At 35.0% G+C, this 16879-nt stretch overlaps 1 protein-coding gene across 4 annotated transcripts in view; it reads right to left on the bottom strand.

The window, feature by feature from the left end:
• The window catches only part of eys (eyes shut), a 1117243-nt gene that overhangs the window by 195652 nt on the left and 904712 nt on the right, over nt 1-16879 (bottom strand). For all 4 annotated transcript variants that reach the window (XR_014132762.1, XR_014132763.1, XM_081769320.1 and 1 more), the window contains 2 exons: nt 12298-12539; nt 4247-4388 (listed from right to left, as the gene is read on the bottom strand). Coding sequence is in view for 2 of the 4 variants with exons in the window: in XM_081769320.1 (XP_081625446.1) it covers nt 4247-4388; nt 12298-12539 (384 nt within the window). In the remaining 2 variants the exon portion in view is untranslated. The remainder of the gene's footprint in view (nt 1-4246; nt 4389-12297; nt 12540-16879) is intronic.

Genomic DNA, 16879 nt, shown 5'->3' with positions numbered 1-16879 from the left:
TTTAAGGCGCAAATTTAATCAGAAGAACAATGGTGACGTTGATTTTGATTTACGCGCAATTGGTAAAAAGTTACAGGGAAATTAAATATTGTTGCACCATATGTATTAGTCCTTTACCCATCTTGTAAATTTTGTTAATGATAATAATTAAATAAAAAGCAGGTGGATAAATATTAGGTCTATAGTAAGAGTTGCCTTGATGGTGGCCATGTTCAAATCCGCCATTTTGAATCAGACAAAAGTTTTAAACAAAACGCATAACATTGACACCTTATTAATAGCAAATTTTAGCATAAATCTAACGGTGTAACCATTGTTGCTTTATCATTAACCTGCACAAAATTAAATGGGAATAGAGTAATGCAATAGATGACTTCGGGATAAAAGTTAATCAGAAATGCAATGGTGGCCTATGATTCGCAATATGATTCGATTCGCTTTCAATCAGGCTGGATATTTGAATGAAGAACCTGGACATTGGATCGCTCCTTACAACTACTGCTTTGACGGAAATGTTAACGACAAATGTGTCAAGTGTAACTCGATTGCCTTTGTCAGGTGTGCTCACTTTGAGCATAGCATTTGTGCAAGTCATGTACTCTTTTCTGAACTACATATTGATTGTACTAATTGAGGACATTTCTGGAAGAAAGACCTAAGTTCAATTATGACTCAATTCCACTTTGGTCATTTTTCCTTAAATTAGCAACTTGTTTATGCGATAACAAATGCTGGTCGATGATAAAGCAAAAATGGTTATACCGTTGGATTTATGGTAAAATTTGTTATTAATAAGGTGTCAATGTTATGCGTTTTGTTTAAAACTTTTGTCTGATTCAAAATGGCGGATTTGAACATGGCCGCCATCAAGGCAACTCTTACCATAAACCTAATATTTATCCACCTGCTTTCTATTTAATTATTATTATTAACACAAACTTTACAAGGTGGGGTAAAGGACTAATACATATGCTGCAACAATATTTAATTTCCCTGTATCTTTTTACTAATTGCGCGTAAATCAAAACTAATGTCACCATTGTTCTTCTGATTAAATTTGCGTCTTAAATCATGTATCACATGACCCTATTCCTATTTTAAAAACTTAACCTTAATTCAAAATGGCGGATTTCAAGATGGCCGCCGTCAGGTATACCCTTGCTATATGACTTCCCCCTAGTCCTAATATGTACCCATATATTTGTTATTCACCTTTTGTCGTTACAAGAGGTCTTACAGAGCTTTTATCTCCAACTGTATGAAGACCATTCTGTACTTCCATGTGATGTTCTGGTAGCTGTATCTCCTAAACCCCTGGAGCTTCGCACCTACAACTTCACTGAAATACTGACCACATTTAGTACAACTTTCTCATATGTGTCTCAGTCAGCAACTCGATTCACCCAAACGTAAGGTTTACTTGTAAGTGTGCCCCCGGAACATTTTCTCTGAAACACTGGTTGAGGCCTCCTCATTGTTTTCAGCGATGGATTTGATTTACATTTCAATTTTTCCTCACCTTAGCTTCTAACTTTCAAAGAAGAACAGCCGGGAGGGATTGTTTTCGCATTGTTTGAATTGTATCAACACGTGTAGAAATAGAAAGTTCTAGTTTTATCTTCCGTAACTAGTAGTATATTTTCTTATCTTTGTATGAGGAATTTGTAGTAGAGTGATAAAGCATGAAACTCCTATGGCAGAGACCCGGGTTTGAATCCCGTCGTAGCAATTATTTTTTATTTATTGGAAGGTGTTTTTACGTAATTGATATTGTAATTGTGATAATCCATATTATTATTATTATTATTATTATTATTATTATTATTATTAATATTATTGGAAACTCGAGACTTGGCTACATATTTTATATTTTATGAAGTTTCTGATTGAATTTCAAGTCTCTGCTGAATTGCTTAAAATATTATTATTTCTAGAAGAAGTAGTAGAAGAAGTTGTGGAAACTTATAAGGATTGCTGAGAAACAATAACTTTGGTTTTTGATCAGTCGTATTTCTTACCTATATTAACAACTTGACTTACGTATTCATCAATTGTTCGCTAAACACGTTACGTTCCCAGACAGTACAAATCAAGGTTGATACGGCTGACGTCATCTTGTAGTCATGTTTCGTAGTTCACTTTTATATTGTAGTGCACTGAAGAAAGTCGTCTCAACACTAAGACCAAGATATTAAATTAAATATATAATTAAATTAAATCAGATTAGATTAAATATTTTTAAGTTACCTTGCATTGGAAGTATCTGTGTTACAAATGATAAAATTTCTTTAATTACTCAGCAGAAATCGAACTTAGGACCACCGGTATGTGAAACCAACGCTTATCCCACTAATTTAAGACATTGCTGTTAATTACGGGGGAAAAACTAGGTGTGAAGCGTCTTCAGCAAATTGCACACTTTACGATTCAAACGTAATAACGATGAAAAACTCTTGTTTCGGTTATAATAAAATAAAGTGTTATGTAGAAACAGCAGTCAAGAGAATTCAAATCTGAATTCTCACAAGTAAATTGTTGAAAATGAATGATAGAAATAGCATTAGTGGATGTTATTGCAACATTTAGATAAGAGGAAGTTTCACGCCCTGATTGAGCATCGAAGCTAAATGTTATGTGAAACTACAGTTTAAATACGTCTCTTCGGGTATTTGTTTACAATTGTATTCTTTCACGAGCCATTAACATACTCGTACATTGCAGATTATTGAAGTACCTAAGATAGGAAATACATTTATTTGGTCTAGGAATTAATTCGTGCGGTTTTTAATAAAAATTGAAGCTTTATTTCAAAAACAAAGTAAATGAATACGTTAACAAAAATATTGTCCATCGCTAGCCACTACTTTCTCCCATCTTTCAGGCAATTTACGGATTCCGTGTCGAAAGAATTCCTCATCTTTTGACGCAATCTAATCAAAGATCCATTTTTCGATATTTTCTGAAGAAGTGAACCGCTGTCCAATCAAATCGTTATTCATGCAATCGATCAAGTAGTAGTCAGACGGAGCAGTGTCTGGTGAATATCGCGGGTGGAGTAACACTTTCCATCCGACATTTTCCAAATAGGTTTTGACCGGTTTTGCGACATGTGGTCGAGCGTTATCATCTTGATAAATAAGTTTATTATGCCTGTTATTCCATTCTGGTCGTTTTCAGGCCAGAGCTTGCTTCAAACGCATTAATTGTTGTCGATAGCGGTGTCCATTAATAGTTTCACCAAGTTCCAGAAGTTCATAGTACACCACATGTTTCAAATCCCACCATATATACAGCATAACCTTTGCACAATGAATATCTCGTTTCGGTTGTGAAGGACCTGGTTCACCTTGCTTCACCCAGGCCTTTTTTCGTTTAGGATTCTCGTAATGAATCCACTTCTCATCACCAGTTACAATTCGATGCAAAAATCCCTTCCTTTTCTGTCTTTGAAGCAGCAATTCGCAAACGGTTTTTCTTCTTTCAACGTCTTTCTTTTCAATTCATGCGAAACCCAATAAGACATCTTTTGAATCATTCCTATGGCTTTGAGACGTTTGGAAACTGTTGTTTGCTCAACTCCAAATGCTTCTGCAAGTTCGTCCTGCGTTTGACACGAATCCTGATCAAGCAATGCTCTCAATTCTTCATCTTCAAATTCTTTTGGCTGTCCAAATTGCTTTTGGTCTTCCAAACTGAAATCACCACCTTTAAACCGTGCAAACCACTTCTGACACGTTCGCTCAGCTAGAGCATGGTCACCAAACACTTCCACTAAAATATGATGACTTGCGGTAGCACTTTTCTTCATGTTAAAGCAATGAAGAATAACTCCCCGCAAAAACACTTTATCAGGCACAAAATGCGCCATTTTCAGTTGAAGAAAAAATGTTGTTGTTTCCGCTTCAAGCAACTGACATATACTAAACAAGATGCTCAATGACAGTAGTTTTCAACGCATGTTTGGATCAACGAAACTATGGGACAATAAGCTAGTTACTCCATCTTTTGTAAAACCGCACGAATTAATTCCTAGACCAAATAATATAAATTTGTAGTGAGAAATTGGACAACTTAGCAAGGGTAAAAGTAGATCTGCAAAGGTAGGGGGACGCATGATGTCACACCGTCCTCCGTGCCTATATTTGCCCATTGTATTTTTTAAAGTGGGAGGACGCCACGAATATTTTCTGGAAGCGAGGGGATGTCGTCCCCCGCGTTCCCCCTCACTTCTACCCCTGCAACTTACCAGATTCACAGAAGTCGCCGCTCCAACCACGTGGACATTCACAACGTGCAACTGATTTCTCTTCTGTTACACACTGCCCATTATTGTGACAAGAAATTTGTATGCATGACACAGGTGTTTCACATCTTTGACCAGTATAATGCTATAAGGAAACAAAATTTGAAGATGAATTTTGAAGATTACTCTCAAGAGCAATTATTCTAAGTAGAATCTATGTTATGGTTTTGCTTATTATGAAAATTTACAAAGTAGACTCATATCTATAGGCTACTACTTAATATTATCATTACCAAACTTTGAGAAGATACGAATCCTTATTATAAATGAGAAACATATGTCTGTGATTAATGTTGATTCCTAATAGTTAACACTCACCACTCCGCTACGTGCGTTGTCTGCAAGGGCGCCGATTTCTCTGGAAATTTAGGGGCCTATTCAGATGCAGAACGCATATATGAGGAACTTTAAGACAAGTTGCATTCAAATTGTCAAATATTGTATATTCATAAATACAATGCGGAAGCTCACGTGAGCTTTAAGGGGCCCCGGACCCCTGGGATCGGTGCCCTTGGTTTATGACTGCCTCACGGCAATAGATGGTACTAGTGTACAGGCAATTTGTAGATTTAAAACTATTGTGATGTTTTAATTGTAACTTAAAAACTATCGTTTCAATTAGTGCTGTCGAATTTTTTTGACATTTGCGGTTTTCAAAACCAAAATCGCAAATGCGGTTTTCGAAACCGAAACCGCAAAAGCGGTTTTCAAAACCGAAACTGCAAATGTGGTTATCGAAACCAAAACAGCAAAAGCGGATTTCCAAACGGAAACCAAAAAGCTCTTTTCGAAAGCCAAAGCCGTCCGGAACCGTGTTTCCGGTTTCATAAGTGAAACCATGTTTGTCCTTTACAAATCAGAAACAATGTTTACTGTTTTTAATTACACCTTTTAACTATTGTGAAAGCATCTATCAATCGGGACAATTGTATTGATTTATATGCATGTTTTAACTTTTTTTATTTGCTCCAAGACTATTATGGTAATATGTGCAGCACTGTGCGAAAGGTTCGTTGGTTGTACACAAGGGCGCCGATTTCTCTGTAAATTTGGGGGTCCATTCAGATGCAGAAGATATATATATATATATATATATATATATATATATATATATATATATATATATATATATATATATATGAAGATTTTAAGGCAAATTGCATTCAAATTATGCCAAATATTGTACACTCGTAAATGCAATAGGGGAGCACATGAGGATCGGCGCCATTGGTTGTACGCATGGAAAAGAAAGTATTTGACAGTTGACAAATTTTCTTTTGCCAATAACTCAGGAACAAATGAATTAATTTGGAACTTTTGTTTGTTATCCTTAGAATAGTTATAATTTGAGAACTTGCCGAAGTCGATACTTTAATAGGTTAATTTATTGTTGAGTTATTTGGAAAAGAAATTTTGTCAACTGAAGAATACTTTCTTTCGTGACTGTACAAGTCACAACTAAATAGAAAATAAGGTATATCGCTATTTAAGATCATTACACATGCAACTCATGAAATTCAATTTGAAATCTCATCCACTTAGACTGAGATATTTTATATTTGTACCGCTACCTGTATGAATCAGTGCCTTATAAACTTGTTGTTGGCATCTCAACGAAGAAATGATACCAAATGCCTAAATTGATGGTAATACCAGTACCAGATGTCCATGTATTGCAGATTTCAGATGAGAAACGACATGGCTTTGAGTTGGCTTCACACGGCGTCCAATTGGCATTGAGCGGTGTTGACAGTTCGCTGTCTTCTCGCGCTACTGCGAATCTTGACAATATCACAGGCGCTACTTAGAAATATTGTACTAGCATATTAACTGTTCACTTTACGAAGTAGAGAAAAGGATTACGAACAAATACGTGAAAACTACATCTTTCTATGTCAACTGGTTGTCATGATAGACGCTTTGAAAGGTTTCCATATAAAACAATTAGTAAAACGAGCGTTGAGTCCCGCGTCTAATTTCCAGTGGATTTTGTTTCGATTTGCAAATAGAACTCACAACTTTTATTACAGGATAACCAGGGGTGTAGCCAGCAGGTTGTTCTAGGAGAATATTGCTTTCAGGGGGAGGCAAGCTTTTCACATATTAAAAGCAGAACAAATTACCTCTTTCACAACATGAAAGCATTTTAACTCACCATACATACATACATACATACTATGCGCATATTATATTTTCACAATGCTTCCTTATCAAAAGACGGATCTTTACAGTACTGAAGTTAAAAACCGGAGTGTAAAAGATGAATCAATAAGCTATTCATAAGAAAATAAATGCTGTTTATAGCAGTCTGTTTATCTGACTTTGTGTTTATGTAGGTTAAAATACTAAAAGGAAAAAAACTCGAGAAAATATTAACTCCGATATTATTATGCAATAATATAGTAGTGAGTTCACAGTGCACCCAGTTAGGGAAATGAGAATATAAAGCATATGATTAATTTTAGTTGCTTCAATTAGGTGTAGAAACCGTATTGATGATGATTGATTTTTTTTTTTAAATTTTCATATTTTATTATAAAGTCCTTCATTTGCATTAACTGTTAAATAAGTTTATTAAACATATACCAGACGAACCTCATTTTGGAGCTGGAAATAGTTCGGAAATACATAGCCCCCTTTTCCCCCGTGGCTACATACCATTGCAATCTGATTCACATACTGTATATACGCCTAACATCGTAAGAATAAAGCATGGGAAGTTTGTAATTTGTTTTGAAATTTACTTCAAGATAGACCCTTTCTTATTCGACAGAAGGAACGCAGTATGTTTTCTGTTTCTTTTTTTCTTTCACGTTCCACTGCCTTATGTGCGACTTTTAACACCCTCTTTTCTCCTCTATAAGGGAATCAAAAGCATCAGGCGTCTGAATGGTGTCATAAATGATCGTAACCCAAAACAAACTCGAGCATATCGAGTTGCTTAGGAATCATATGGATTACTTTCGTGGCACCTACACCAACAAAGAGGCTAGTTGTGTAGAAACTAACTTAAGAGAATTCATCAGTCTCTCGTTGCTTTCTTTCGTGGTAGTTCGTTTATTCTCCAAAATTGTAGTTGACAATGTCTTTAAGCAAACCGAGTACAGCAAAAGTTTTATTTTCTGTCTTCTTTTTTTTCTTTTTCTTTCAAGTGCTACGAAGTCAAGCTCGAAGAATTATTTTTTGTGTTTACAGTTTTTGAAACCCATAAAAATAAATTTACAAGACTCAGATTCAGACAAAGACGAAATATTAACTAACATAGATGATAGTGAAAGTAGTGTTCAAGACAAGTGTTTAGCATTTCCACTGGAAAAGTTAACATGTAAGTAATTTAGTTGCTGTATATACTTCTAGGATGCACAGTCAAAATTATTGAGTTTGCTGGAATAGTACATTTACATTGTAAATAATGTTGCCAATGTATGTGTCATAATCTCAACTGGAGGAAAAGCGAGAAGGGAGAGGGGAGTCCGAAATCCGGCATCACCGCGCGGAATATCGTGCTTCATTGGCCACTGCCCGTGATGCTTTACATCTGAAACACACAGTAAGGCACTGAACAGAATGAGGCTCCCGTGATAAATCTAGTTTACGACGGTAGCAGTGCCACTGGACTGCAGTCTGCAAATTCGACAAATCTGTTAATATACATGTTCCATCGCGTGCCTGGCTTTCTAGCCTTGTTTATAAATTTATAGTTTGGTTCATTAACCTTTGTGAAACGTTTGTGTTAAAATGAAACTTAATGTTTAATTCAAGAAAATACATCGTTGACTTTGTCCTTGTTCTATGTTCTACTTTTTTCTGAACGTAAAGTTAACCTTACATTTGCTCGGCAGAAATAAAATATATATGAGACTGTTTACAGAAGGAGCAGACTGTCTATTGCACTGCAAAGCTTTGTACTGATAAAATCTGTTACAAGTTTTTCACTCACAAAGAGCAATATCCTGTTATTAGTGTGTGAGGGTAAGACTGTGTTAATGGTTGAGTGTTACGTTTTGAACAGTAACAAAGAAAGCCGAAGCAGTGTTGCCAGATGATCCGCATTAAATTTCCCTAGTAAGACTATTCATGGCTTTGGATTAATTGTTTTAACAAAAGAGACACTGACCAAAGCTTAAAACTTTACTTTATTTTAAATTATAATTTGTTACTGTTTCGGATATCTAGCATATCCTTCTTCAGACCTCTGGTGAGTGGGATCCCTGGTTTCGACGCCCGGGTTTTCTCGGGGCTCTCCCGTTTCCTCCCACTTCCTTAATTCCACCGTTCCATGTTGTTTTATCCTTTCTTTCATTCTCTTTCCTGTCTCTCCTATATATGACATATCGCAGTCCTCACACCATACCCTGTAAATGACCCCTTCTTCCTCTTCATTAATCTTTTTAGTTCCTTTTCTATTCTTCTTCTTTATTGATCTTAATAAAGTTTCTCCACTCTTTCTATAAGTTTTGACCCCTCCTTTCTTCAATAAATTCTTCAGTTTCTCCGTTTCTTCTCCCATACTTTCTATGCCATGCCATTTTCCACTTTCATCCTCTTCATTCTTCTTTCTCCCTCTCTTCCTCTTCCTGCGTTCTTCTTCCTTCTCTAACTCTTTCTTGCTGTAACCGTTCTTCTCTAACTGTCTGTAGAATTTCTGTATGCTCTCCTTCCTTCCTTCCTCTTCGTCATCCATCATTTCTATTCTTCTTATCATATTTGTTATGAAATTTCTCTTTGTACGCAATTAATTGGGATAAGACGGAAGTATTGGAGATGGAGAAAAGAATGATAATAAGGAAGTGGAAAGAAGCGGATTGGATAAAGAAGGTAGGAAGAGATAAACTGATGAACTGGACAGGGGGCTTACCAATTAATGAATCATGGCAAGGAAGTTTGAATAACATAGAGAAAAAAGAAAGAAAAAAAAATAAATAAATAAAAATAATAAAAAAAAATAAATAAATAAAAATAAAAGGCCCTTATAAGAACCAAAAATAAAGGAAGTGATTAAATGAAAGTGAACACGAAGACTTATAGGATGTGCTGAAGGCCTCGGTAAATAAGAAAAATAAAGAAATAAATAAAAATAAAAAGTACAACAATGACTCTATATATGACTGTTAAAAGAATTTAAAATTTTTTATAACAATGAATATATATATGACGGTTAAAGAATTTAAACTCTGTTATAACAACATTTATATATATGTCTGTATTTTCATTAATTTCGATCGTGTCTGAAGAAGGATATGCTAGATATCCGAAACAGTAACAAATTATAATTTAAAATAAAGTAAAGTTTTAAGCTTTGGTCAGTGTCTCTTTTGTTAAATTTCCCTATTCTACAATCAGAAATTATCTTTTTTACACAAAAATTCTCTACGCCTAAATCTATTATTATTATTATTATTATTATTATTATTATTATTATTATTATTATTATTATTATTATTATTATTATTATTATTATTTCAATAACTACTTTTACAATTGTAAGTAAAGTTTCAAATCACATCCTTAAAAATATTCTCTCTCTCTAAAAAAAAACACCTCTACACACAGCACTACACTTCAACAGTAGAATCAACAGGCATTAAGTAGTCTTAACACTGACGCAGGCGAGTCTTTGAAGCTTATAATCAATAGGTTCCTTTTTAAATAATAAAATAGTACTCCCACTCTCTCTTTTGTTAACATGGACAAGAGTGTACAAATGGTGTGAACAGTTTCGCGAAGGACGGGAGCTGGTGACAAATGAATTGCATGGACACATTCGCCCGACTGCATTCACACCACTGAATATCGCATGTGTTGAGCAAATGATTCTTGAAAACCGGCGAATAATTGTGCGGTGCAAGTATTCCCTTAAGCTTTGCCACGGTGGCACAATGGTAGAGCGTTTACCTCTGGTGAGTGGGATCCCTGGTTTCGACGCCCGGGTTTTCTCGGGGCTCTCCCGTTTCCTCCCACTTCCTTAATTCCACCGTTCCATTTATTTCTCATCATCACCGTCTCCCTTAGCCTTGGTGCATAATCGTGGAACGTTAAACTAAATTTTCATTTCATTTCATTTCCTTAAGCTTTCTCTCTTACGAGATTACTTTGTATAAAAAAACAATCATTCAATAAATTGAAGCTCCTAATGACACCAGTCAACCCGCAACTCACAATTTGCTGTTGAAGAGACCAAATACTTTCATTTCGTTGGATGTGGCGCTGTCATCTGTCCTCTAATTTCGCAAGAATGCGAGGTTAAGAAGGGTGATGGGTTCAGACCCCAGGGCTGAGCATCTTGACTGAGAGTTGTCTGTGTTTTCCTCTGTCATTCCAGATGAATCTTGGAATTGCAAGTTGAATGAAGGCAACGGACGCTTTCTTCCATTTCAATATACAATTCATTTTTTTCCGGATTTATCCTTTCATTTTCCTCTACATGGTTAACCTAACGGTATAAATACGCAATGGTAATTAAACCACAACCAACCTCAGAATTGTCTTTTCTCTCTCTCTATCATTTAAAACAAAACGCATTAATGCATGCAGAGGAATCTACATATATTTTATTATTAGTGTTTTAAAACACAGAACAGTCTTGTCATAAATCGCGTTACCAGGCGTTTTCGCAAGGTATGGTATGTTCAGTTGACTATCAATAATAATTTCCTCCGCCTCACATATCACCTGTGCAAGTGACCATTTGTTTGCAATTTAAGTCTTGTAAATACAATTTTTTTTAAAAAATAGGAGAAATGTGTAACCATATTTAGATTTTCGCATTAATATTTGTCTTTGTATAATAATATATTCTGAAGATTTACTTGCAGCTTGAACTGCATTGTTTCAATTTAATTATTTGAAAATAGATATTGATGCTGCAGAAGACGAAAGTGCTTTACTGTTTATTATTAAGACAAAGGCTATAATCATATTTAAATTTGAGTATTAATTTTGTCTAACCGCGAGTTAATTGTTGGGCAAACTAAAAATGTCAAATGTGAATAATTAAGACTCTTAATCAAGGACAATTTAAGCCATAGTGTACAGCGAGCTTGATGGGACAAATAGTATCATTAAACATGAAGACCTAGAAGATTTCAGACATAGAAGTTTCTCAGTGATTTAGTGCCCCGTTTCGGTGTGAGAATTTCCTGGTTCGATCCAGGCCACGTAAGTAGACAACCCTATGTTCGTGAGTTCATTTGTTCTCCATTTCCTCATACATTCTCATTCCACCATTCCATAATCGTTCACTTTTGTTAATTATACGCCCCTTTTAACTAAAGGGCGTAACTGTATATCGTTCATTTCAGTTTGAAAAATGCCCAGGTACTAATTTACGGACAATATTAAAGTAAAAAAGCCCATTAATGATTTAACGAATTAAACATCTTTTAACACGAGATAAGTGGCAAGTAGTAAAAATTTGAAAGGAAGTGAGAGTACTACAGCTACTTGTGTTCTAATATATACAGTCAAAACTAATTTGTTGTGAACTTACTCCACACAGTTACAAAAGCCGATGGGAATTAATGCAAAATTGTAACATATTGCGTTTCCAAACCGCTAACTCTGGTTGATCTGAAAATATTGCAATACAAAATGTATATTATAAAGCTCCAAGAAAAATACGTTAAAAGGATACTGAGTATAATTACGAAAGCATCTAGAAGAAAATACACTTTCGTTTCTCAGAAATGTTACTACTTAAATAGAAGAGACCCTTGTTTGTCATTGACCTTTATACTTTCAGGCTAAAGGAGATGGTGATGATGATAATGATCGAAATGGTGGAATGAAGAAAGTGGATGGAAACAGGCTGAGTGCAAGAAAATTCACACACAGGGGAATTGTCCACAACCCCTTATATACAGTTAAAATACGTCCAATTAATACAATTCTGCGTTCTCATACTTACTTTTACTTATTATTTTCCCTTCATACTCTAACACACACATAAACTAGGTTAAGAAATTACAAAACACTAATTGAAAAAAAGCACTCACTTCTGTGCACAAACATAAAGGATTCCCTGATTCATCAATAATGCATGTTCCGCTATTTTCGCATAAGTCTGCGCCGCATGCAGTGCCATCACAATCCCTTATATTTTGAGCAGTTATAATATGTTTTGGCAATAATGGAATTCGTTTCCAGTTTACATAGAGCCGCCGAATGCACCCAGAAAATCCAGTAGGCATGCCGGAAATTGCATCATATGGCAAAGTTGACAAATCGGGAACGCCACCTGAAATTTTGTTACAGTTTTATTAATATTTAAAGAATTAAGCGTAGAGACAGACAGGGAAATGAATTTCAAAGACAAATGCTTAACATGCTATCAAGCTGTTCGTTAATGTACATCTTTTTAAATTTCCTTCCTATGAATAAACAAGTAAGTTTCATTTCATATTGTGCAACTACGGTAGACTTCCGAACTATGTTAATTCAATATTGAAAATGAAAGTACTAAATCTATAGCCTCAGCCTCCAAAGAGGAATAATGTAAGAGAAAGAACGTGTTTATACGACGCTGAATACAAATCAAATATGGTTTCTTGCTATATCTTACAATTCTTACAATTATTATTATTATTATTATTATTATTATTATTATTATTATTATTATTATTATTATTATTATTATTATTATTATTATTATTATTATTATGTAGGAATCAATACTGAAATCAGAAGTTGTACTACTTCTTACTATTTCAGGTTTCAACAGAAGAATAAGTTGGCATGAAATGTATTCTCAGAATTCGGAACAGATACCCAAAACCATTTCTCGCTTCCTACTTCCGTTTGTCCTTCATAGGAATCAGTATTAGAACCGGAAGTGGTACTAGATATTTACCACTTTTAGTTGCAACAGAGGAATTCAGTCGGAAACTACATCTATTCTTGGATAGTGAATCCATTAAAAAATATGCTTCTCACTATCTATTAGCGTTCACACTATGCCTTGCATAGAATAGTGTGGGTATCTGGACAAAGGTGATAAATCCATGCTTGCATTTTTTTTTTTTTTTCAGGAAACAGAAAACAAATTTCAAATCATCTCATAAATCAGAGATACATGCAAAACGTAGTTTCTATTAATGGAATATTAACTTGAGGTTCTTTTGTTTTTATGTAACGTGCTATAAGGTGTGTACTGATTGCTATTTTCAAAATAAATTCGTTTTCAGCGATTAATGATGAGTACTGATAAGCAGTCCTTTGCAAAGCAGCGTTATAAAAGTTTTCTCACAAAGAAAAATTTTCTTCTTAGACAAACAATAATAGAGATTTGTTGTATGTTAACAAAGGAAAAAATGTCAGTCAAAAGTTTTGAATGTATTAGTGTTGGTAACACTGATAAATTGGTGCATAAACAGTATGCCTTCTAGCGTCGAAAGAAAAATCTCAGCGTGATATTCTGTAGATACGGTTTACGTCAGAATTCAGGAAAAATTGAAACTGGTCGGACCTTTTGACCGTGTGTTGTAAATCTTACAATAATTTGCAAAGCGTATTATGTTCATTGGTTGAAAACGAATAATTATTGTGATTTCAAGAATGTACTCAGTGCTAATACAGCTAAAATTGGGTGAGTTTGTTCTATGATTTTGATAATTTTGAATTTAATTAAATCTTTAGAATATGGTAAAAAAAAAAAGGCCGACATTCAATTTAATTATACAAGTGTAAGGTGAAGGTTAAAATGGTATTTCGGATAACTTTATATTCCAGCTATTGTTTTGAATTAATATTGTTCAGAAATTAAGAAGATTTCAAGAACTAAATTTATTAATAGAATTTGTTATAATTATTGATTCCACAAATTACATGGATTATAGATTAAAAGCTCCTTGGGTAGTTGAATACTGGGACCGTTGTTTGATTGTTACATTTTCTTGTAATTTGTTGTACCAAATTATAGTTCTATTCGAAAATAATAATTACTTAAATTTATATTCAAACTACTTGTTATTCAACCTAACTAAAAAATTGGAATATCGATACTAGTGAATAATATTTTTGGTATGTGGAATTGAGAAGCTGGAATCAAACAGTTTAAAACCATCTTTGTAGATTAATAGCATTAATTAATAGCTGAGTGCTATACCTGTTTATATATTCATTATTTAATTTTTTAATATGCTGATTACTCTCTACTATAATAGGGTAAATGTGCCAGTCCTCGACCACCTAACTCACTTTCTTATCGTCTTTAATCGTTTTTCACTCAATGGAACAACTTAAGAGGATGCAAGTAGCTCACGTGTGTTCCTAAAACTATATTTTATTTATACTTTATCCAAAATTGAGATAACTTATACCATTTATGTAATATTAGTCGGATAAACACCAGTAACTGATTTCTTTTAGTGTTCGACCATTTTTTGTTAATGTTCGACCGCCTACTGTTTAGTCACCGACCACTACTCGGTTAATGTGCTTTTAATAACAGTATGAAAGCTAAAGCATAACTTTACTAAACTAATAGCATCTGTAGATGTTACATAATTAGTTTTTCAGGTATCACTTCGCAATTTCGCACAATAGTCGCTGAGATTAAGTAATTTTGTGATAGTTTTGTCAAGAAAGAGACCACCAAATTCATTTAAGGTTCAGTGGAATGCAGCACCAAACATGCTTCGTCTTCTCTGGGTTGAACGGCTATAAACCCCATCTTCTAAATTCATTTTTAATTACTAATTGTGTTGCTACCTTGTATATCACTCTTTTAATTAGTGGTGCAGAAATAACACGTGTAACATTTTACTCAGTTTCCATGTATAACTCTCGAAAACGATTTGAACACCGATACGTCGCAGGGTTGAAGAATATGTGTGCTGTTTGGTGGAAGGCAGTAGAGTACTATAGCATGGCTGGAACAAAATTCGGTGACTTCCATTGCCAAGTGAGTCTTGTGGCCGTCCATTAGCAGAAGGACTGGTTTCCTAATAGCGGGATATTCACCCATTTTAGGAAGACGTTTACTATCCATTCGTAGTGTTTCACTTCGCATCCAGCCGCTATCTGACCTGACCTGCCTATGAAAATCTCTGAAGAAACTGCACTGATGACGTCCTTTGGAAGATGTCTTACATACAGATATACGAATATCGGGGATACAATTTCTCCTGCTGCGGAAAAAGTGCAAAGCAGTGTTAATGTTTCTTTCTCGTTGCCCTTCACCTCGTACATATTTTTCCACGCTTTGGACCCCAACGCTTTTCTTGATTTGGGACACAGTTGAAATGTGGATTCATCAGCATTAAATATTCGCTCAGAATCATTTAGAATATCAGATTGTCCCGTTTGTTTCAAGTATTTCTCAAGGTCCTAAAACCACAAGCGAATGTTTCCCTCGGTTACAGCGTATTGCGCCTTGTTCAAAGTTTAGGGACACGATTTGTGGGTGTCTCCTCAAGTAAGTGTAGTACCAGGTTTCACCAGCTCAATTGTCTTTGAACGGTGTTTTGCGTTTTTCTGAATCGACAATTTTTTAACACTGTTCAGAAGATCGTATTTCTTCTGTAGAAAGCTCTTATGCTCACATTAAGGAGCCAGTTTGCTAATCCCTCTTCTTCTTTCTGTGTTAGGTATAGTTCTGGATCTATTTTTCGCTTTTTGGGACTGTGACCATGAAATTTATCCATCAGCGTTACCCGAGGGATTCCATAGATTACTGATGCCTTTCGTATGTAGCGCTTTTGCGACAAGCCTCCAGAGCTTTTTGTAGATCCTCGTTTGAATAAGCTGGCAGTTTAAGCTTAGGCCTACTCACTCATTAGCTCTGAAAGATACAAAACTTCATAAGGACATGCAAGGAAAACAGATGTATTCCAGACGTAAGCTGATAGTAGCTATTCTGCTAACAATATTTGAATGTGTTCCACGACGAAGCGAGAATAGTGCAGTTCAATATTAAACGAATTTGACCAAATATAATAAATTTATTATTAATATTAAATGTCATACCCTAACAGTGCAGTTAATTTTCTATGAAAATGTTGGGAAACTATATGAATATTCAGTTACTTGAATTTGAATTTATTTTATGGTCTTAAGGCATTTACGGTTCCGACCGTGATAGGTTGGGGGAGAGAATGTTGGAAGTTAGACGCCCAGGGCCTATTTTGATGATACCATCCCAGCATTTGCATGGTGTGACTGAGGGAAAACTCGAAAGAACGCAGTCAAGATGGTCGACCGCTGCGATCGAACCGAGGACCTTTTGAATGCTAAGCCAACGCTTTACTATTTTTTTCAAAGTTCGTATCAGCCGAGACATTAAGCCTGAATGCTTCTCGAGTCAATTGGAGGTAATCCAATCCTTATAGGGACACGAACACAGAAATATCGAGGACAATTAAAAATAACCTTGCTCTTGAGAGGGATTCGAACCCTCAGTGGATTGCCTCTTCAGCATTACCACTGAGTCACGGCCATTCGGTGAATATTCATGTATTAACGATAAGACTCAGCAGATGATTATACAAATGTAAATTCATCACTGAATTGGTGTTTGAATCAAGAAATTCTGCGAGAAAGTACAAACGTAAAGCATGGTCGGACACTGAGAAAGAAACA

This window comes from Thermobia domestica, chromosome 8, assembly GCF_964235325.1.
Source record: "Thermobia domestica chromosome 8, izTheDome1.hap1.1, whole genome shotgun sequence".
NCBI lineage: Eukaryota > Metazoa > Arthropoda > Insecta > Zygentoma > Lepismatidae > Thermobia > Thermobia domestica.
This window is presented reverse-complemented; position numbering and strand designations above follow the sequence as displayed.